At 32.2% G+C, this 24,097-nt stretch overlaps 1 protein-coding gene across 1 annotated transcript in view; it reads right to left on the reverse strand.

Annotated features, from left to right (window-relative positions):
* The window catches only part of LOC145319822 (uncharacterized), a 52,125-nt gene that overhangs the window by 11,463 nt on the left and 16,565 nt on the right, over window positions 1-24,097 (reverse strand). Inside the window, exons 6-12 of the mRNA XM_080162185.1 lie at window positions 19,372-19,422; window positions 18,379-18,468; window positions 14,527-14,561; window positions 9,685-9,876; window positions 9,411-9,471; window positions 8,638-8,691; window positions 5,347-5,418 (exon numbers count right to left, since the gene is read on the reverse strand). Of these exons, the coding sequence (XP_080018311.1) occupies window positions 5,347-5,418; window positions 8,638-8,691; window positions 9,411-9,471; window positions 9,685-9,876; window positions 14,527-14,561; window positions 18,379-18,468; window positions 19,372-19,422 (555 nt within the window). The remainder of the gene's footprint in view (window positions 1-5,346; window positions 5,419-8,637; window positions 8,692-9,410; window positions 9,472-9,684; window positions 9,877-14,526; window positions 14,562-18,378; window positions 18,469-19,371; window positions 19,423-24,097) is intronic.

Consider the following 24,097-nt stretch of genomic DNA (forward strand, 5'->3'; position numbering starts at 1 on the left):
ATTCTAAATAAATCTTAATTTTGACTTTTGTGTATAAGGTAGAAACCTAAAATTTTTTTTGATGAATACTTAGATATCAATGACCATCTGAGGAAAGTGGTGTTATGACCGTTTGACCGCTCCCTGACCGACTTTATGACCGATTTTTGTCCGGCTTTTACTACAGATATATCATAAATATCGTGGCTTCTATTACAGCTAGAGACCTATAATTTTTTTTTGGTAAATCCTTGAGCAATAATAAACAGATAAAAATATTAATTTGCGCCGCCAACCGCCGTTTTACCGCCGTAACCGCCGAAAATGGCGGTTTCCGTTATTTGCCGTTTTTTGGCGATGATCAGAAAAAGTAATTTTTTTGTTATGAAAAATAAAAGTTCGTCTTAAAATTTGGTCATCCTAGCTGCAAAATTGGCCGCTCTACAGCTGTTTTAAAATTTAGCGGCTGGCCGCTAAAAAGCGGCTAAGGAGCGGTCTGACTGCTATGACTAGAAAAAGTAATTTTCTCTAAAAATACACATAAACCACCAGAAAAAAATTTTACGTCTTTATCTGTACCAGGAGCCGAGATAGAGATTGAAGATATTTTATATCCATTGTGCTATCCTTGTATGCGAGTGTTGTCAGGAAGGAAGGGGACAATGTGCTGTTTATTCCACTAGTCCCCAAAGTTTTTAATAACGTTTTCTTATTTGTTGGCTTAACAACTTTAAGAACTTTTATTTAATTTTGATTGGTTGATTAATTAAGTTTATCATTAAGTGTCCAAACGTTTCAACCAAAAATTGTTATCCGAGATAGAGGAATTTTGTGCATCATCATTGGGTATGCACATCAATTTATTGGCCATAGTCTTATCCCTTTAGATCCCTGGACTGTTATATATATTTTATATATTTAATATGTATGTATTTTTGTGCAACCTTAACTTGGAAACACATATATTACTAAAGGCTTGGCAGCCGTAGATTTTTAAAGTGCATCAGATGCGGCTGCAGATTGGAAGTCTTGTATGAAGCTTTGGATTTTTACAATAGGGCCGTTATCTATAATACAAAGTAGAACAATGTCTGCCTGTCTGTCTGTCTGTCTGTCTGTCCGTCTGTCTGTCTGTCTGTCTGTCTGTCCGTCCGTCTGTCTGTCTGTCTGTCTGTCCGTCCCTTAAGATCTCGGTAACCACTGAACCGATCGGATTCTACTCTTCAGGGAATATACCTACTGGTCTTGTGGTGGTTTTAGGCTATTTTCTTGGGGGAAGGGACACCCCCAACCCCCAAAAAAACAAAAAATCCCCCCCATTTTTTTTGTGTAGAAGATTTCCTTGGTCCTTTTACGTATTTGGCCAAAGATTTTTTTTATCACCTCTTGGGGCAAAGCCCCTAGAGGCTAGGGGCGAAGCCGCTAGTATAGAATATAATTCGATAGAAAAAAACTTCTAGATATTATAGTTAAAATCAAAAGACATGGGGACAGTTTAGTTGTCTTTCCAGATAAGGTTTTTGTTAACCATGTTTCTTTTTTAATTGTGAATTTAGCTGTACAGCTGTGTAAATAAATATAATTAAAATAAAAACAGATTTAGCGGTTGTGTTCTGTTTTTGGAGAATACATTTATGTTCACGTTTAGGAATTTAGGCTATTTTACGAGAGGGTGAGACACTTTAATAAAGCTTAAAAAGTATAGGGGCGAAGTAATCCATTAATATATAATACAAAGTAGCTTGATGTATGTCCGTCCGTCCGTCTGTCTGTCCGTCTGTCCCTTAAGATCTCGGCAACCACTGAACCGATCGGGTTCTACTCTTCAGGGAATATACCTACTGGTCATGTGGTGATTTTAGGCTATTTTCTTAGAGCGTGGGACACCCCCAACACCCCCAAAAAAGAAAAAATACCCCTCATTTTTTAAATAAAAAAGCCTAGAGGCTAGGGGCGAAGCCGCTAGTTATATATAGAGAAATATATTTTAATCATAATATATACGAAGAAATGAATTTGATTTTAAGTTTCTAGATCATTAATCAATAGTTAATTAAAGTTTAAGAATAATATATTGAAAGGTTTTTCAAAAAGAATAAAACTTTGTTAGATAATTTTCATTACATAAAGATTATTATATATCCAATTATATAAAGTAGTAAGAGTTTTTTGTCTGTCCCGAAGGATCTCGCTAACCGCTGAACCGATATTTCTCTTCTTTATAGTGAAGCTTCTTATAGGTCCTGGGAAGGTTTTAAAATATTTTTTGGAGAGAGTGTCTTCACCCCCCTCCCCCCCCAAAAAAAATATTTTTAAACTCTTTTGAAACTCAAATTTAAAATTGAATGAGGTCGACTTTTCCCACTTCTACCAGTGCCCCTAGAGGCTTCTAGGGGCTTAGCCGCTAGTGTAATATATTTCATTTGAATTAATATAAAACGTTGAAGAGATAAAAATGGGATGATTGAATTTTTAAAATTTCATCCCCCCACCCTAAAAATTTGATAAACTCGTTCAGCCGTTCATTAACAAAAATCTCGCTGACCCCCCTTCCTCGCCCATAATTTTGATCTACATTAAAGGTTGTTTGATTATCACTAACATATCGCGCATTTCCCTGCACCCTTATCCCTAAATAGGATGTGTAGTATGTAAATTGATTAAGTCAGTAATACAAATTATAAGTAATCAAGGATGACAACATCCATAAAAGCGAAGCACTGAAACGATAGGACAAACGGACATTAACACTTGTATAGTGTCAGAACTGAATGATCAGAATATAAATTTATAAGAGTCGAAGCAAGATTGTGGGTAAATTTGTTGAAAAAACTGCTTGAAACAGGATAATGTTTATGGACACATTTTAGACCTTGATTAAAGAGTTGCTTTGCTTATAACATTATACTTTGTTGTCCCAGAAATCAACATACCAAAAATCAGATTAATCGGATGATTGGATCATATAAAAATTTGTTGTTAAAAAAGTAAAAAATCAACAAGTTTAAAATAGACATACGGACATTCTTGTAAAGATTATAGAGATGCTACGCTTTCTAAATCGTACTTAACTACTAAAGGACTCACCATGCAAAGTTTGAAATCGATAGGACAATTCTAACATGCCTAAATTAACGAAAAAAGCTATCTGTATGTGACGGACGGAAATACGGACCCAGGGATAAGGGATGGGAAACGTAGGAAAATATTATTTCAGGCCTATTTCAAGCCTAGGCCTAATAAACCAGTTTTGGGATGACGCAGTGGTTCGTCCAAAGCGCTAATAAAAAAGCTGTGTGTGTGTGTGTGTGTGTAGATAAAGTATAGAATCAAATTCAGGTAGCTAGTTTAAAGTAAAAAACATAACTTTTTATAAACCTATATATTAATGGCTTTTGTTAAAATGAAGTTTTTTCTCTCCCAAAATTTTTTTATCTTTTACTTTGGTAATTTGAACTGTCAGAAAGCTATCGTTGGGTTTCCCTCAGACAGATTTTAGTTTGTATTATTTGCATTTTTATTAATGAGTAAAAATTTTATTTGAAAATTTCATTTCTAATTAAAATTCAAAATAAATAAATAAATATGCACTTGGGTAACATTCTATCAAGTTCTTTGGATACTATAATGTAATGATATATCTGTACTGTGTTGTATTGTACAAAAATTAGGGTTAAGGTGTTGTATCAATTCCGTATTAAATTTTTAAAAGTTAAAATACAACATCTAATTTATAAAATACCAAATGAAAATTCATAGCTACCTTCTTTCCAAAAAAATAATCCCGTTATTTTTGATTTTTCTATATGGCCCTTTTTTAATGTTTAACTCTAAGCAGATTTAATAATTAAACTAATGTGATCTAACACCATTTATATTTATTTTTTCGTAGCAGACAAACTATTAATTTTTGCTAGAATTGTCTGCTTCTAAAATTTCCGCCAATTGGTGATTGGTTGATACAAAACAAGCCCAAATCACAGAACACTATTGGTTTAGAGCGGTAGCCAATATGAGCCGTCCGCCAGTAAGGTCATTAAATTAGGCAAATGGTAAAAGTTGCATGATCCCTTTCAAAACCAGGCCGAGACCTAATTTATGGCCAGGTTTCCTATCCCTTATCCCTGTACGGACCGAACCTAATTTTAAAAAAGCTTCGCTTTTTAAAAGCACATGATTGGTCATTGGAGCTATTATTATTGATTATTTAGTTTAATCAGATATGTTATCAGCGACCTTTAAAGTTATTTTGAAAAATACCTCCCATTTGAATCAAATAAAATGATGTAGAACATTCAAATCACATTATCAGACATCAAATTAGTTAAACCTAATAATACAAAAATGCTTTATTGCCTTTTCTGCAAAAGTTTTTGGCTGAATTAAATGCACGTCAATATAGAGCATATAGAAGAACACGGAAGCTACAAAATAAGCTTCAGTGCAAAAAAATGAATCATATCCAACTTTTTCAAGTTTTTCCAGCCCAGGGTAAAAGCTTGATCAAAGTATAAACCAATGTCAGGTTTTTTTTTGCAACGTTGGACGGTTATTTTGCATAAAAGCAATATTTTGAAAAATTAGCAAAAGTTTATGTAAAGTAAAACAAAAATCTTTACATTTCAACAGTGTTTTTAGAGTTTAAATATTTTATTTTGCTAAAGCTTTACTAATGATAACTTGCTTTATGTAAAAGCTTTATATCGGTTACGAATAATATTTTTCTTAAATTTGAAATTATTAAACGTTATCATAATTTTTCATATTTTAAATTTTAATGATATTTCCACCCTCCTCCCTCAAATTTTCACTTAGATTTTTTTGGAATCATTCTATAGACACTGGAATAGTTTTATGATGAGGGGTAGTTACACTCCTATTAGATATAAAAAAAAATCCTTAAAGACAGATTCTCTACATATCGACAAGTTAAAGACTGCTGGATAGTCACATATTAAATCATGTACGGTATCGTTTTTAAATAAAACGGAAAAAAATTACAAGAATTTAGTTTAAATTAATATTAAAATTTTATATTTTACTATCAGCGCAAAACTGTTCATAATACGATAATTATTAAACACTTATAATGATAACAAGGATTACAACATTCATGAAAGCAATGCTCTGAAATAAAATTTTTGGTCAAACGGAAAATAACACTTATAGAGTGTATGGACTAAATAGACAGAAAATTGTTGCCAAAATATCCTAAATTAAGAATACAACTTAAATTGTACTTAATCTACCATGTTGTCAAGAGAATCATTACTTTAAAAATCTGAAGAATAGGATACCTATATCATACACAATAAAAACAGTCGAACCTACCATAATTTTGGAAAAGCTTTGCTTTTAAAAATTTACCTTGAAAATTTTCCGCATTCGAACTTTTTACATTGCGCAGCGCTCACAGCTCCAATCATTTCTGTATGCGTCCTAAAACAAAATATTCAGGTATCATCCTCTTTTCTTAAAAAAAACCTGCCAATATTCATCCAAATATTGTTTGAAATTCGTGAAAAGCTTCGAGTTCGTGTATTGTAATCTTTAAAAGAATGAAAATATAGAACATATCAGAACCTTCTTTCCTATTTTATAAATCCGTACATAAGAGTAACCGGATTTGTGTCTGTGTGTGCCGAGATTCTCGCTAAGCGCTGAACCGAAATTTCTCTCCTTTACAGTAAAGCTTCTATTGGTATAATGAGGTCTATAACTTATTGCCCCTATGTATTTAATTGGAGCTAAGCTTTTTTAACACATAAATTTACGGAACTTAACTATTGACCAGCCTCCCTTTACTTTATATTTCATCACAAGGGATTTAATAACAAGGATGACAACTTTAAAAAGTAAAAAAAAACAACATGTTTAATAGGGTGGGTCGATTTTGAAATTTCACATTAGTAGACATTGCCAAGGGTTACTGGGCCAACATAAAACCCTGTGAAACTTGAAAGAGGTTTTTTAATCCAAAAACAACGGGCGCGCGGTGGGTATAAAATGTGCCCGCCCCCTTATAAAACCAAAAATTGAAATTCCTTCAAACACAGGCATGTTGCATATCATGACCGCATTGAAATGCTGATTACAGATCTGAAAACCGTTTTGAAAAATATTGATTCAGTCTGAAATTATTTTCAAATAACCTACCAAAATGAACAATTTTGACTAAATCAGCTGTTTTTAGGTACTAAATGAGATCTTATTAAAACTAGGAGCAATATTTTTCAAAACGGTTTTCAGATTCGTAATCAGCATTTCAATGCGGTCATTTTGATATGCAACATGTCTGTGTTTGAAGGAATTTATATTTTTGGTTTTATAAGGGGGTGGGCACTTTTTATACCCCCCACGCGCCGGCAGCCATAAGAGCCAAGACACTTTTGAAACTTGAATGGGGCTTATCATACATATATATGACTTCCACAACTTATGATAACAGTAAAATCTAATAAAAGGGTGAAATGGACCCACCCTAATGTTTAAGTTCTAAATACGGACATTCTGGTAATGATTATAGAGTTGCTACGCTTTCTAAATCGTACCTAAATACTACAGCATTCACCATGCAAAGTTTGAAATCGATAGGACAATTTTAACATGCCTAAATTAACAAAAAAAGCTATCCGTCTTGGACGGACGGACGGACCGACCCTAATTAAAGAAAAGCTTCGCTTTGAAAAAGCTAAATGTTAAATCAAACGCTTTAATAAGGTCAAACTGCATTTAACTATATATCAAAGTATAAATACTTTAAGGTACAAAATATAATAAAAATTATATATGTACATGAAAAGTGTATGTCTCATATTCTCCTGTTTTCCTACATTAATATTATTATGATCATGGGTACGGCTGCCGCCGTTTTTTTCTTCAGAAATCGCATATTTTTATTTGAGACAATCCGCCGCATATTCTTTTAAAAATAAACCGTTATATGTCAGTTACACAGATTATATACAATTTGAACCAACTACCGATAACTGAGGTGGATTCTTAAAAAAAATTGCCCCACTAATCGCTTAGTGGGGCAAAATTGTTTTCGTAAAAAATCCACCAAAATCACATTAAAAATCTACAAAAATTAAACAAAATCATATTTTAATAACCCTTTTATGATTTTGTTTAATTTTTGTAGATTTTTAATGTGACTTTGGTGGATTTTTCACGAAAACAACTTTGCCCCACTAAACGATTAGTGGGGCAAATTTTTTTTAAGAATCCACCTCTGAATTAATTTTTGTCAACTACCAAGCCATTTTTATTTTTTTATTTGTTTCATTACGTAGCCTAACCCAGTAACGACAATAGGAGGAAGAGGGGGGGGGGGTGGTGTTTAACCCCCCAACCATCCCTAACACATATCATTTGCCTTAATTTTTTTTGGATGTACGTTAGATTATTCCCCCCCCCCCCCAACCTTTAAAAACCCTGTTTTAACCCCCCAACCTAAGATAAAAGGCTTAAACGTCCTTGGTCAAACGGCCCATTTTTTCAATTATCTGTTATTTTTTGGCGGCGACCTAGACCTCTTATTATAACTTTTACATTAATCTAATTAAAAATGCATCAATATTCTTATTGTTTGTATACATTATGTTTATTTTTAATCTAAATTACTTTTTTTGTTTGTTTTTCTTTGATCTAATTATAACACTAATTATAATACTGTTTATATTTATCCTGCGTTTTTTTTATAATGTATAAGAAAAGTACAAAAATTATGATAATTACTTAAATGTGTTATCTGTAATGCATATTCTGACTTTCTGTCACTTAAGATCCCGCTAACCACAGAGTGTCTTCACTAGTCCTGTGATGGGTTTAAGCTATTTTCAGTAAGTTTAGACTCCCTCTTCATTCACCCAACCCCTCATATTATTTTTTATTCATACTAAAATCTTGGCAAAATCATTTAAAAGTATGTTCATTATTTTCGATGAGGATGTTTCCAGTTTGATAATTACATTTTCTGGATCGGTATAAGCGGTATAAGAAGGTCTACAAATAATCTGGAATAGCCAAGATCCAATTTTGCACAGGGAAAGCTTCACTGAAGAAAAAACGCGTAAAATAGGCCTTATTCGCACATTTCTCTACACTGCGAGATAATTATGCGTTATTGATTTATGGCTATTCCAGATTATTTGTAGGACTTCTTATGCCGCTTAAAACAGTGTGCGGGCATGATATGTACGTTCAGCCGTTTGGCTGCTAGAAGCCTTTTAAATTCATAGATTTTTAGCAATATTAGTTACCAGCAATATTTTACCGTGAACTGCAGTAGATCCCATTTTCTAAATATATCAAACACTTTCTTTTTTTTGGCATATTTGAGTTTACTGTTCTTTTTCTGCATTGCCAATGATGTACTTCTAATGGACACAACTTATTGATAATAGTTATTTCTCGCATCGTATTATAAACGGCTTTCCGCGGATATAGAATGTACAATTATAAGATTAAAACCAGTTTTTTTAGCCTCGAGGTGCCGAAGGCACCAGTTAAAAAAAACTGGTTTTAATCTTATGATTGTACATTTTTATATTCGTAGAGAGCTGGATATAATACGATGCTATACATAGTTTTTTCGTATGGATGAGAACCGGTTCCTATCCACCGGATTCGGATGAATACGAGAAAGTATCTTACCTATTAGGACATGGCAAGCAAGAGGTTTGGCCCCAGTGAGACTGAAAAGTATCCCTAAACACAAAGACATGGATTAAGAATATATAAGTTTTTAGATAATGGTTTAGAACCTACCAAAAGTAACATCCTTATACTAAAGTAACAGGATGTTTTCTGTTTGTCTGTGTGTCTGTACCGAAGGATCTCGCTAACCGCTGAACCGATCGGGTTCTTCTTAACAGGGTATATTCTCATAGGTCCCGGGAAGGTTTTTTAACTATTTTGGGGGAGGGTACCACCACCCTCCCAAGAGAAATCACAAAAAATCGAAATTCTTTTTACGTTTCTTGATATTAGAATGAGAGTTCAACGCAAACATAAACGTCAAACGCAACATAGACATATTTTAAATATAAAAACACATTTAAAGTGCCGCTAGAGGCCTCTAAGGGCGTAGCCGCTAGTATAATATAGATGTTACTGTTTGAATCTTTGCTAGGCATGAAAGATTAGAATCCATGACACCTGCCATACGAAGGCCAGGGATAGGTAAGAATTAATAAACTTTGGTTAATATGCAGTGAGTTTTTACTAATAGGAGAACTATGACTGCTCATACCATAAAAAAAACAGTCGACTCTTTATGGTTGTATTCCATCTCCCAAAAAAGGACTCTTCTAAGTTGAATTACTTGATACATAAGACACCGACTAACGTAAAGATCGATAGTAAAGCCCGATTTGCTGCCAAAAAAAGCAGTTTGTAGAGTAGCTGCACTACAGAAAAAATCTAACCTGGGACACGGGAGACATTTCTGTTGATCACAGGAGAAAAAGCTACCAGCACTACACGGATCTAGATAGAAAATATAAACAAAAAAAAACCAAGAAGATAGGTAGAATATATAGGTAAAGATATAAATATTATTAGAAATTAGATAGAGACAGATAGCAAATAATAGAAGGTAGATAGATAGAGTGCAAATAGAAATATGATTAAAATTATTCTGGGCAGAATGACATTAGGAAAACGCAGTTTTAGAAGCCCTAACTACAAAATTAAGCCTACCTTTAACAAGACATGGTGTAGTATACGCAAACTCCGAGCCAGCTAGAGCTCCATTATTTGTTATACTCTGTATGCTTCCCTTCCCTTTCTCACTCCCTACCCCACTCAGCTGACCGCTGGGTTGGACAGCTGTGACGTCACCAACATTGCGAACAGGAGCAGGTAACTCTGCGGAATACTCATCAAGATTATCTAAATTAACAAAAAATTAATAGTTGCTTCGCCCCAAGACTCTAGAGGAAAGAGGGGTAGGTAAGAAAAATAGCCTAAACCACTTAAAGAATTTTAAAAAGCTTTTCTTAAAGTACGAACAATCTGGATTAGCATTTTCTGGGATTTTTAGCTTCAGACAAAAAATAATGTCAATTAAGCCCATAAGTATGTTAAGATGTTTAAATAACAAATGAATAGAAATTGCTGTGATAGCCATTTAATTAAAGTGTTCAAAAATTAATTTAGGTTGATATAATAGCAATAAAAGAACAGTATTAATATGATAAAAAAATTTCAATTTTAAATAGTTTAATGCCTTAAAAAATCGATTGATTTATGAATCATTTATTTAGGAATCAATAAGATCCGTCAGTCAAAGTAAATCATAAAACATTTTATTTTATATATAGAGAAGTATTAAAGATATAAATATAATATTAAGATTGATAAATATTAGAACATTTAAAAAAGTAAAAAATCCATAAAATTCTAGACTAAGAATGAGCACTCAATAAACTAAAGAAAAAATGACAATTATTATAATTATTGCAAAAAAAGAGGGCAAGGACAAAACAAGGGTGACATTGTTAACTACAATAATTGGCGAAGCAAAGTGAAAAAGTTCTGTTTGAAAGAACAGCTTTCAACCATGTTTTTTTTTGCTGAGGGTTTTAAAATATACATATATTAATATCATAGACCTAAAAGAAGCTTTACTGTAAAGGAGAACCATAGAGAGATCTTAAGCTACAGACAGACACACATTCTGTAGATAGACACACATCCTGTTACTTTCATATGTCAGGATAGAGTAAATGTCAAATGCTCATGAAAAACCCTATGGAGATAAAAAAGGCTTCGTTACTTTATAAAAATTCAAGTTAAAACTAGTTTTTATTTTGAATTGTCAGATAATATTCTAAGAAAAAATATAGAATAAAGTTGTATGAACTGTAAGGGAAAAAAGGACTTGTTATATCATTTTAAGATTAATTTTGCTGTTTTTTTGTGTAATTTTGCTGTTTTTCCCACAAATGATATCAATTAAGGCTAAACCAAAAGAAGAGCATTGCAAATTTTTTTGGGATACAAATCACAAGTTTTTTAGAAGTTAACTAGTTGGATATCTGATCTGAAGATAATTTTTTTGTTGTCCTAATTAACAACCATCCAACAATCATACTTATTTTTTTTGCTTTTGAATATAGATAAATAACTAACAGGATGCTAACAGTCAATTGTCGTTTTCCAAAATACATCATTTTTTGTGAAAATTATTTTTCCTTTGTGGTAACTAGAGGCAAGGAAAGAATTTAAAACTTTCCTTGATCCCTGTTATTTTGAGGGGGGGGGGGGGGAAGGGCAAAGGTCCTGTGTGCATCTATTCACTTGAATTGTATTGTTGCAGATCTGCATTCAAGCCAGGGGCGTGCATAAGGCAGAGTAGAGAAAAACACATTTATATCCAACAAAATTCGTTATTGACTAGGCAAACTTCGATCGTACAAAGACAATAGTCATTATTCACTTTAACTTAATTTTAACGGAATGCTTTTGAATAAGTAACTCCCAACAGACAACTAACCATTTGATTGCACGACCTTTGAATGGAAGTCCTAACAGTTCAATACTCAATAATTATGATATAATAAATGATCTATCCTACCGTAGAATAAAGGCAACTGCAACTTAGTTTATTTTTATTTTGTACAGATATATTTAAATAACATAGCTTATTACAGTTTAAACATTATATTTCAACAAGCTTTTTGTCCAATTACTGTATTACAATTTACTGCTACATTATTCTTATGCACCCCTCTAATTTTAACCAGTATATGCCCTGGACAAGTTTGTATCTCATTCTTAAAATTTATTTCAATTTCCCTGACACAAAAATGTCTTTTGAAATGTTATACACTGCTTTAACTAAGCCAGGAAAAAAGGGAAAATGTTTATAGCTTGTTATTGTTGAGCTACTTGGTGATATAATTGCCCTTGAAGATGATTAAAGTCACTCAACAGATTATGACGTCATACAATAGAATAGCCAATGAGAGGCCAGTATACACTGTAATTGACCAATGGTAAAATTTATGCTGGCCTCTCATTGGTTATTTTATCGTATGACGTCATAATCTTTTGAGGTACTTTAATCATCTTCATTGTCCGTGTGCAGGTTTTTTTAAAATAAATTTGATTAATTAACTAGCAGCACATCACTCCTGTATGGGCTCATTATCCAATGGGGTAAGAAGATGATAGAAAAATAGCCTAAAACCACCCAAAGCATAAATATAGAAATGAAATAGACTCTTTCTATATTTCTATCACAAAATTTAAAAAAAATCATTACTGCGTTAATAAGTGACATATCTGATCTTTAATTTCAAGGGTTTAATTTATAATTTATTAAAGTCTAAATGAAACTACATAGAACTTTTCCTTGGCAATCCTATTATATAAAGTAATAAGCTTTTTTGTCTGTAGCGAAGGATCTTGCCAACCTTTGTACCGATATGATTGTCCTTTACAGTGAAGCTTCTTAAAGGTCCAGGAAAGATTTTTAAATATTTTGGGGGTTGGTATCTCCACCCTCACAATAAAAAAGACCCCCCATTTTTTTACTTTTTCTTTTTAAAACTCAAATTGAAAATGTGGGAGACGACTTTTACCCATTCATTTGAGTGCCCATAGAGGCTTCTAGGGGGGCGTAGCCACTAGTAAGATATATAAAGAGAATAACATTTAAAGTTGCAACCCGTTTTATCCCTGCATTTAAGATCTTTGTCCACTGTCATTTTAATGTTTGCTTCATGTTCTTCAACAAATAACTTCAGTTTTTTAACAGCGAAGCTTTCATACAATTTGTGTTGGAAATGTTAGGACGGCCGGACGGATAGCGATGGCCATAAGTTAAGTATGGTGGAAGCATAGCAACTCTGTAATTATTATCAGAGGTATTTTTCGTACATTTGATTTTTAATTATGTTAATTTTAAAGCTAAATGACCTGACGGAATACTTCTCTATGGTAATTCCTAGGGTAATTAGTCAAAATTATATTTCTGTTGGGAATCCTGAACTTTGAGAATACTTCATTAAACCATTAAGTTGTTTTTTTAATTCTAGATAATACAATTTTAAATAATGCTGAAATTGGACACCATGGAAACTGTCCCAATTTTGTATAACTTTTGCGGAACATGTTCCAGTTACGTCATATTTTTCTTTCCCGAAAAAAGGAGGGGGGAAAGAAAAAAAAGGGAAGGGGGAAGAAAAAAGAGATGGGAGAAAAGGGGGTTTTCCCCATCTCTTTTGAAGAGATTTTTTTCCCCCCTTCCCTTTTTCGGGAACGAAAAATATGACGTAACTGGAACATGTTCCGCAAAAGTTATACAAAATTGGGACAGTTTCCATGATGTCCTGAAATGACATTATATAATTATTTTTGTTTCTTTGTCGAATGGATCATAGGGGACAATGAAAAATAAACTTTATTACAAATCCAATGCCAATAATAAAACCCTTTCCCTAGATTAACATTATTAGGTTGTAAACTACTAGCGGCTACGCCCCTAGAAGCCTCTAGGGGCTTTAAAGGTAGGAGAGGGAAAAGTCGACTTCATCCCATTTTAAATTTGAGTTTCAAAAGAGTAAAAAAATATTTTTTTTTTGGGGGGGGATGAAGACAACCTTCTTCCCAAAAATATTTTAAATCCTTCCCAGAACCTATAAGAAGCTTCACTGTAAAGGAGAACAATATCAGTTCAGCGGTTAGCGAGATCCTTCGGGACAGACAAAAAACGCCTACTACTTTATATGATAGGATTAGTTTAAAACCAATCAATTAAAATTTTATAAAAGTTTTTGAGCCAACGAACCAGTTAACGAGGTTATGCAACTTTGGGAACCAGGGTAATTTAAAACTAAATCTCCTACCTCCCTGTTTTTTTCCTGATGGTCTCATTTGTAAAGCTTCGCTTTTATAAATGTTGTCATTCTGGTTTTATCTGCATTTCTGTATATTTTTTTTTATACATTTTAAACATATTTTTTCAAGGCTAAATGCCATTAAAAGTTAAAACTAAGACAATTATATCAATAAGTAATGCAGCAATAACGTTTAGCATATTTATCAATTAAAAGTAACAATTATGTGTTATTACTATTAAGCAAAACTTAGAAGTAGCAGCATGAAAGGTGTAGGAAAAGCAATAAAAAGACCAAAACCATCCAAAGACTTAAATTTTTCTTTAAAAAAATAAATAAGCCAAAACCATCACTGGGAACAATGTGAAGCTTCCATAAAAATGGAGAACTCAATCGGTTAAGTAGTTTTCGAAATCTTACGCCAAAGACATAAAACATCTTACTACTTTGTAATAAGGCAAGTTTTTTTGTTGTCTGAAGCTATAACTACTGAACCAATTAAGTTCTCCATACAAGCAAAGCTTTACATAGGTCGCGAGATAGTTTCAGGCTATTTTTATAACAATAAAATAGAAAGATATAGACAGACTAATAGATGGATGGATAGATAAATAGATAGATAGACAGGTTAATAAATGGATGTGGATAGATAAATAGATAGATAGGCAGAATAATAGATGCATAAATAGATAGATACCTGGTAAAACTGGTGCATTCTCAGTTTGGCTCCCTCTGAATAATAATAATAATCTATTTGTTCAAATGCCCGGAGCAACAAGTTTTCATCAATAGGACAGTGATTTTTTAAATACAAAGTAGAATGATGCAATATCCTTCTGTTTGTTAATTTGCCTGTCCGCAGTCTATCAATTAGTCAATTTATTTGTCTATTCATCTGTCCATTTGTCTGTCTGCCAATATGTGCATATGTCCGTCTGTCCATCTGTCATCTGTCTGTCTGTCTGTCTGTCTATCCATTTGTGTAATAAGCCGTCTGTACATATGTTTGTCTGTCTGTTTGTCCATCTGTCTATTTATCTATATTTGCATTTATATGTCAGTCCCTTTGGTTAACCGTCTGACGTTCTGATATCAAAGATTTGCTGATTAGATTCTACTTTTTAATGGCAATACTTTTCTTTAATATACAGCATGACCCTCAAAAAAGTATTTTTAAGCATCTGCAGCCCTTATTTCTCAATGAATTATAAAAAAATGCATATGTCCTTGTTCTCCATAGTATTCCACATAAGTAGATATAAAAATATTTTTTTTACCTCCATTAACACCGGAGATTTTTAGAGCTAAAGTTTTGAAAAAGTGACTGAGGAAAAAGTAACTTTTAACATGAAATGACTTTTTTAGCAAAATTAAGGTAGAAATCCTTTTATTTTTGTTACTAGCAGAAACTTTATACAAAAATGAAATAAAAAATTTAGTTTTTGAGTAAAAAGCATTTTTTTACACATATTTTTTGAGTCTTTTTAGTTTAATGATATTTTGAAAAACTTACTTATTAGGCAAATTTTTTTAAGATTAAAAAACCAAATAAATCTTTATGAATATAGCAGGAAAATTGTTTTTGTTTCACAATCCTAACTTTAATAACAAAAAAGTTATGAAGAAAATAAAATTAAAACATAATGATTTTTTTGTCTAAAAAGCTTAATTAACCCCCTATTAAATTATTGAGATGTCAGAAAAGTAGGCGGAGCAACTGTCATAATTAATCCTTTTCTCAAATAAGGGTTAATAAATAACCTAAAATTTGCATATTATCAATTCATTCAGTAGTATTTTTTGCCATTAAAAATTTATATTTTTTGGTGGAATAAAAAAGAAATAATTAGTTAACTTGTTTTTCTTTGTGTCTCATTATTCAGTTGCCAGAAAAACATAATATAACCATCCAAAAAATAAGAGAAACAAAAAAAAATTCTTTTTCTCAGTCACTTTTTCAAAACTTTAGCTCTAAAAATCTCCGGTGTTAATGGAGGTAAAAAAAATATTTTTATATCTACTTATGTGGAATACTATGGAGAACAAGGACATATGCATTTTTTTTTAATTCATTGAGAAATATGGGCTGCAGATGCTTAAAAATACTTTTTTGAGGGTCATGCTGTATATTGCTTGGGGCAACACCCTCTTGTAACTTTAGCAATTCAAAATAAAATATTTATTGTGTTACGTGAACTTTAAATACACTAATAGTCGATTGCATCAAACTTCACTGAATTCTTTATTTATCATAAAACATTTATCTATCCTTTTCTAATTTACCTCTTTCCCGCACCACTTTAACTGAGTTTATTTAAAAGAAATTATATTCAGGCATTTTTGTTAATTATTTCTGTGTTTTTTAATCTCAAGAATATATGTTTTGCTGAATAATATGTTTGATTTTGCGCATAAATAATTTTCAAGAACATTCTAATTTATTCCTTAAAAAAACAAATTTAGTGACACCGATCCTTAGTTGAGAGAATTTAATTCAGTTTGAAAATTTGCATCCCATTAGCTCCTTCTAATTTTCTCGTACCAGGGATAAAGGATACTTTACTTCACTAATTAATCTTATTGAGTCTCTTTTATCTGGGATAAAGGATACTTCAGTCAAATAATTATGTCCTGTAGCTCCTTTTAATCTAATTCTCTCTCACCAGGAATAAAGGATACTTTAATCAAATAATTAATCACATTAGCCCTTTTTAATTCTCTTTTACCAGGGATAAAGAACTCTTCAATAAGATAATTAATCCTGTAAACTACTTTTAATTCTCTCTTACCAGGGATAAAGTATTCTTTAAATAAATTGTTAATCCCTTTAGCTTCTTCTAATTCTCACGTACCAGGGATAAAGGATACTACAATAAAATAATTAATTCCATTAGCCCCTTTTAATTTTATCTTACCAGGGAAAAAGTATTCTTTAATTCAATAATTAATCCAATTAGCTTCTCCTAATTCTTTCTTACCAGGGATAAATGATTCTTCAATTCAATAATTAATCCCATTAGCACCTTCAAATTCTCTCTTACCAGGGATAAAGGATTCTTAAATCAAATAATTAATCCCATTAGCTCCTTCTAATTCTCTCCTACCAGGGATAAAGGATTCTTCAATAAGATAATTAATTCCGTAAACTCCTTCTAATACTCTCTTATCAGGAGTAAAGGATTCTTCAATAAGATAATTAATTCCATTAGCCTCTTACTAGGGATAAAGGATACTTCAATTAAATAATTATTCACATTGTCTCCTTCTAATTCTATCTTACAAAGGATAAAGGATTCTTCAATCAAATAATTATGTGCTGTAGATCCTTCTAATTAATCCCTTAGGCTTCTTCTAATTCTCACTTTTCAGGGATAAAAGATTCTTTAAATAAATTGTTAATCCATTAAGCCTCTTATAATTCTCTCTTACCAGGGATTAAGGATTCTTAAATATAATCCATAAGATCCTTATAATTCTCTAGTACCAGGGATAAAGGATACATCAATTCAATTCAATAATTAATCCCATTAGAACCTTCAAATTCTATAAATATATGCTGCTTCTATTTTTTTCCTACCAGGGATAAAGGAGAATAAATTCTATTACCATCTTCCAATTTCAACTTGGATTCTTCTTTACTTTATCATTTTATTATCATTAAATAAATTCACTAAACAATTTATATATTCCTATATCCATAATAGATTTGCATATTCTCCCTTTCAATAATTTTTTCTTCATATTAAGAGTGCTAAATGTCTTTGAAGAGAATTTAAAGTGAGCAAATCTTAGTAGTACGAAAAATTGGGATTAGAGTATTCTCATATTAAAAGGATTTAAATTATTAAATATGCACTATTGTGACCCTGAGATAAAGGCCGTGGAATAAAAATGAAAGTCTTGAGGGTCAACGTTATCCTTTTAGTTTTTTAGTGCAGGTATTCCAGCGCAGTAGGACCAATTTAAGTGTATATTTGTCACGAAGACTGCGAAAATTTGACACAAATATCGAATTCCAAAAAATATAATCCTATTATATAAAGTAGTAAGTGTTTTTTGTCTGTCCTAAAGGATCTCGCTAACCGCTGAACCGATATTGTTCTCCTTTACAGTGAAGCTTCTTATAGGTCCTTGGAAGGTTTAAAACTTTTTTTGGGGAGGGTGTCAAACCCCCCCTCCCCCCAAAAATTATTTTTTTACTCTTTTGAAACTCAAATTTAAATGGGATGATGTCGACTTTTCCCCCTCCTACCCTAAGTGCCCCTAGAGGCTTCTAGGGGGCGTAGCTGCTTGTTGACAATAAAGCAGTAGTAAAGATTTTAATAGGTGATTATTAAAGTAAAAGAATAGAGGAGGCAAGAGATATGTAACTCTACCTGTAATTTTGCCAATTTGAGAACAATACTGAAATTGCTTTAAACATTCAACTTTTTGTCAAACCGTGCACAGTAACAGAAGGCAGCTTCCTTAACTTTATGACCTTTATGCTAAATTATCATTATTGTTCAATAAACACTGGCGGATTTTTAAAACAAATAGAATTACATCCCTTGATTCTCTTCTTAATAGTAGACTGACGTTGAGACTGAATGATGTTAGGAGACCAATATACAATAATACTATCACTACAAGGTACCATCTGAAATACAAAAATAATTGTTTATCTGAAGATGAAGAAAGTCCCTCAATGACGTCATAAAAATGACGAATGAGGAGAGGATGAATAGGAAAGAAAACCCCTAAAAAAGAGATGGATAATCCCATGTTTTTATGACGTAACATGCTGATTTGTTGAGGAACTTTCTTCTTCTTCGTTTATCTTCCGCGGATGTTTAAATGAAAAAGTTTTGTTAACTCTGACGGGCCGAAGTCCAGGGCTAACAAAACTGGTATCAATTTTATTTCATTTTATTATTCGTGGAAAATTTCTAAAATACAATGCTATACATGATATTTTGGTATGACTTAGAACCGGTTCTAATCAAGCGGATATTAATCGATGCCATATGGATTACTAGTTTGTTTTTCACATGTGAAGCACGTCTGTCCGTATATCCTTCTATACACGTATGTCTACAAATATGAGATTTACTCAGATGCTACATGAGGTAAGTGTCTGATTTTGTTGATTCCAATTGCCAACACTTTGGCCATAAAATTCACATTGACTGCTTTTTAGCCGCTTTATGTAATTCAAATTATTACGGTTTTTTATACTTAAATTTTATCATAGTTACACAATAACGTAACTTTACAAAGTATCTAAAAATGCAGCCTTGTGACGTCATAAAAATGAGTGGGATGCGAGGAGAGTGAGAAAAAAAAACCTAAAAAGAGATGGACAATCACTCATTATTATGACGTCACATGGCTGATTTTAGAGAAATATTGTAAAGTTACCAAAATCACATGTATTTGTGCGCGTTTTGATGCTCAATATGACACACAGAAAACTCTTGTTCATTCTGTGCCACTTAAGGACCTTATCATCCTCAATAATAATTTATTTAATTTTAATGAATTAGTTTTGATTTATATTTACCTTCTTGTCCCTCTCTCATCTTGTTGGGCTATTCTTGATGGCTTGAAAATCCTAAAATAAATTTTCTTATTATTTTAAGATTTTTTTTTATAAGACTATTATAAATTCAAATTAAAAAAAAAGACTAAAATCTCCCATGGATTAACACCAAGTTATACAATATACATAGACTGATATTTACAAGTTCATACAAGAAACTTTAAATCCAGATATTTTACATGTCCACAGGCCCCTTGCGTGTAGGGGCTATTAATTCAAAGAGGAAGGTTAGGAATAAAATCTAGCAAACAATTTTAGGGCAACATTGAAATAGCCAGAAACCATCCTATAAGACTATCATGAACACAGGAATAGTGTCTGACTGATTATGACGTAACAAAAAAAATTAGCCAATGAGAGGCCACTATAAATTTTACCATTGGTCAATAACGGCCTCTCATTGGCTAATTTTTTTGTTATGCCATAATCAGTCAGACACTATTACTGTGTTCGACTATCATACAAAAAGTGTTGATAATAGGGGTTGAAAATATGTGTTTATAGATGTATAAAAAATGTGTATAAATGTATGAAAAATGTGTATAAATGTATGAAAAATGTGTATAAATGTATGAAAATGTGTTTAAATGTATAAAAAATGTGTATAAATGTATAAAAAATGTGTATAAATGTATGAAAAATGTGTATAAATTAGGGTTGAGCCGGATATCCGGTGTGGCCGGATATCCGGCAATTTTCAATATCCGGCCGGATACCGGATATTGAAACTATCCGGCCGGATATCCAGCTCTATAATTTTTTTTACTTTACACCAAAAAATCTGCTTTTTAAAATCTTATATGGCTATAATTTTCTTATTATTGAAGCTAGAAGAACATTTTTTCTGAATAAGTTTAACTTAAATTAAAGAAATTTTCATTTACTACTTTAATATCTGGTAATTTGGCCGGATATCCGGTAATTTGGCCGGATAACCGGATATTTGCCGGATATCCGGCATTTGAAATCAGCCGGATATCCGGTATCCGGCCAAAAAAGTATCCGGCCCAACCCTAGTATAAATGTATGAAAATGTATGCACAAACACAACTTGAAATAGAATGCAAAAAGCCATTGACATTTTAGTAAACGAGAAAGGTACACTATGGTGAAGTGGTAAAAAAAATTCGGTAGAAAAGCAGCACAAAAAAAGCTGGTTTTCTGGGCTGTCTAGTTTTTTTTTACAATTGTAAGAGAAATTTGTTTTATAAGTTTTATAATCGACTTGAAGACTAACAAGGACAATTATGTAAAATAATGTTGTAATCCTTATACTAAAGTAACAGGATGTGTGTCTGTGTGTTTGTATGTTTGAATGTTTGTTTGTACCGAAGGACCTCGCTAACCGCTGAACCGATCGGGTTCTCCTTAACAGGGTAGCTTCTCATAGGTCCCAAGAAGGTTTATAATTTTTTCTCGGGGGTTGGGACACACCCAACCCCCCCAAAAAAATGAAACCCCCTCCCCCCCCAAAAAAAAAAATTAAATTTTTTAACTAAAATTAAAAATTAGAGATTATAATATATAATAATTATATATTATAAAATACTATTAACCAAACATTCAGATGAGCCCTAGCGTGCCGTCTTTATAATAATCCTAGTATTTTTCTATTTTTCTATTTTTGTATATTGATAGGCTGGTATTAAAAATTGGAGAACATACAGACACAGACAATTATAGAGCAGTTTCTCAAGTAATAATAACTTAATTTAAAATATGGGCAGACGGAATGACGGACACACAATAAATATGATAAGGAAAGCTTATAGTGCCTAATACAAAATCCAGAACAAATGACCAAAGTTAGTCCAGTATATATAGTAATTGACCAATGGTAAAATGTATACTGGCCTATCATTGTCATTTCATTAGGCACTATAAACGGCTTCTAAGAACAGCTTTAATTAAATTTTTTTGACGGAATTTAAAGAATAAATATTAAGAATTCCAAAGTATTACCATAGTGTGTTTAGAAGAGCTGGGAAAGTGGTTGTTAGAAATTGAGAGAAAAACTGCATTAAATGCTTTTCAGATCTGCTATTTACATTTAACATGTATATTCACACCACAGGGTTAAAGGAATAAACAAATCATGTAAGGGAGGTAGTGTCGGGATCGAGTAGGAACAAAATTCCGTCCTACTAGAGACGTAAAAACTTGTAATACGATTCTATGGCATTATAGATAATAGGGAGAATAGGCGAAATACTGAAAAAAATCTCCTAAGGCTTACAAAATACAAAAAAAAAATACAAATTCTATAGGATTCTACATAATGCTTTTTAAAAATAAAATAAGTGCAATTCAATCAATGCAAGTAAAGACTTCTGGACAAAGTTGATTGTTTTACAATCAAAGTGATATGGAATAATTACAGTTAAATATTTGAAAAACCTTTACGCCCTAATATATACTGCAGAAATTGCCACAAAAGAAAGATTAATTTATCTGTTATCATCCTATCCCTGTATATGTATGTAAAGTAGGGATTTCAAGGTTTACCTAAATGTTTATTTAGTTAATTTACCATTCGGGGTTGTTTGGTTGGTTTTAGTGGTGCATCTATACAATTTAAGTGTTTCAAACATTTATAAATAGTTAAAATACATTCAAGGCCAATTCTAGGTAGCGCAGCTAGCTATTTTACCATCAGAGCTGGTACGTGCTAAACGCAAAACCATAGTGGTTAATAGGATAGTTTTCTCGTATTCATTCAAATCCGGTGGATAAGAACCGGTTCTCATCCATACGAAAAAACTATGTCTAGCATCGTATTATATCCAGCTTTCTACGAATATAAAAATGTACAATTATAAGATTAAAACCAGTTTTTTTAGCCGATGCCTTCGGCACATCGGGGGTAAAAAAACTGGTTTTAATCTCATAATTGTACATTATATATCTGCGGAAAGCTGTTTATAATACGATGCGAGAAATAACTATTAAAGTATTTACTAGGTTGCTGAAACATTGAGGTAATCCCTAATACCCATACGCTCATTTAAATGTGTTATTATAACCTAATTATAGCTTAATTATGATATTAATTTTATTTAAATTTTCAAATTACTTAGGTACAGAATTGAGTAAAAAATACAATCTCTACTAAAAAAACTGTTTTTATAAAGTAAGTTGAAAATGGATAAAGAAATTAAAATGGCATATTTCTATTTTGGGATCAACTGCAGTTCACGGTAAAATATTCCTGGTAACGAATATTTCCAAAAGTCTATGAATTTTAAAGGCTGCTAGCTGCCAAACGGCTGAACGTACAGATCATACCCGCACACAATTTTAAGCGGCATAAGAAGGCCTACAAATAATCTGGAATAGCCAAGATCCAATGATGCACAGGGAAAGCTTCACTGAAGAAAAAACGCGTTAAAGAGATCTTTTTCGCGCATTTCTCTGCACTGCGAGAAAATTATACATTATTGATTTGTGGCTATTCCAGATTATTTGAAGGCCTTCTTGTGCCGCTTAAAACAGTGTGCGGGCATGATCTGTACGTTCAGCCGTTTGGCAGCTAGCAGCCTTCTTTAAAATTCATAGATTTTTGGAAATATTTGTTACCAGGAATATTCTACCGTGAACTGCAGTTGATCCCTTTTTTTGTTCAAATAAGGGGACAAATGTTGCGATATTTGTCCAAATTATTCCTTTTAATCTCATATTGAAAGGAAATAAGATGTCAATCAGATACTTCGTCTAAAACTTTTTTAGTGAGTCCCTTTTTTAAAGAACACTTTTATGGTTTTACCAACTTTTGACAATGAAAAGTACAATGAACTTATCTACTTACATTTCCTATGTATGAAATTTAGGCTCCTTATTCTGTGGATGGTAAGGTATATTTATGATCAGCTGAAAATGGATTTCACATTCAAGCCCTAATTTCCTAAAGTGTACAGTGTACCCAATTATTGCAGACCCTATTTTCAGCGACTCCAGTCAAATGGAAAAGCAATTTAATGTATAAACGATTTATACATTATACATTCAAAAGTTTAAATTTTTCAAATTTTTATTTTTTTTAAGTTTGAAGCTTTTTTAGCTAGTAGCAAAAATTGAGATAGGACGCGGAAGCTACGCACACTTTCGGAAACTAAAATTCAGTTCATCATATTTATTTATCTTTCATTGTCCTCTCCCTGCCTGAAAGCAGCAAGATTGATCCGTCCAAAATAAATGAGCGCCAATTTAATTCAAAAGTGGAGTTAAAGGGATATGGCGTCCAAAGAAAAAGAAATTATTTTATCATTCTAATCAAAGAGGCAGTATGTACCAAAATATATCGATAACCGCTAGACCGATTAGTTGCCACCTATCGAAAAATTTACACATTGGTACATTGGTTTTTATCTATTTTTGGGGAGGATACATCCTATCTTATAAGAGAAAAACATACTTAATTTTATGGAAACGTCAATAGAATTTATATTGAAGTTGTAAAAAGATGTAGGATATAACTATGTAGCTAATTGTAAGGCTTTGGGCTATTAAAGATTTTTTCTCGTATTCATTCGAATCCGGTGGATAGGAACCGGTTCTCATCCATACGAAAAAACTATGTCTAGCATCGTATTATATCCAGTTTTCTACAAATATAGAAATGTACAATCATAAGATTAAAACCAGTTTTTTTAACCGGTGCCTTCGGCACCTCGGGGCTAAAAAAACTAGT

Source organism: Acartia tonsa, chromosome 5 (genome assembly GCF_053477335.1).
Source record: "Acartia tonsa isolate MP-2025a chromosome 5, ASM5347733v1, whole genome shotgun sequence".
Classification (NCBI taxonomy): Eukaryota; Metazoa; Arthropoda; class Copepoda; order Calanoida; family Acartiidae; genus Acartia; species Acartia tonsa.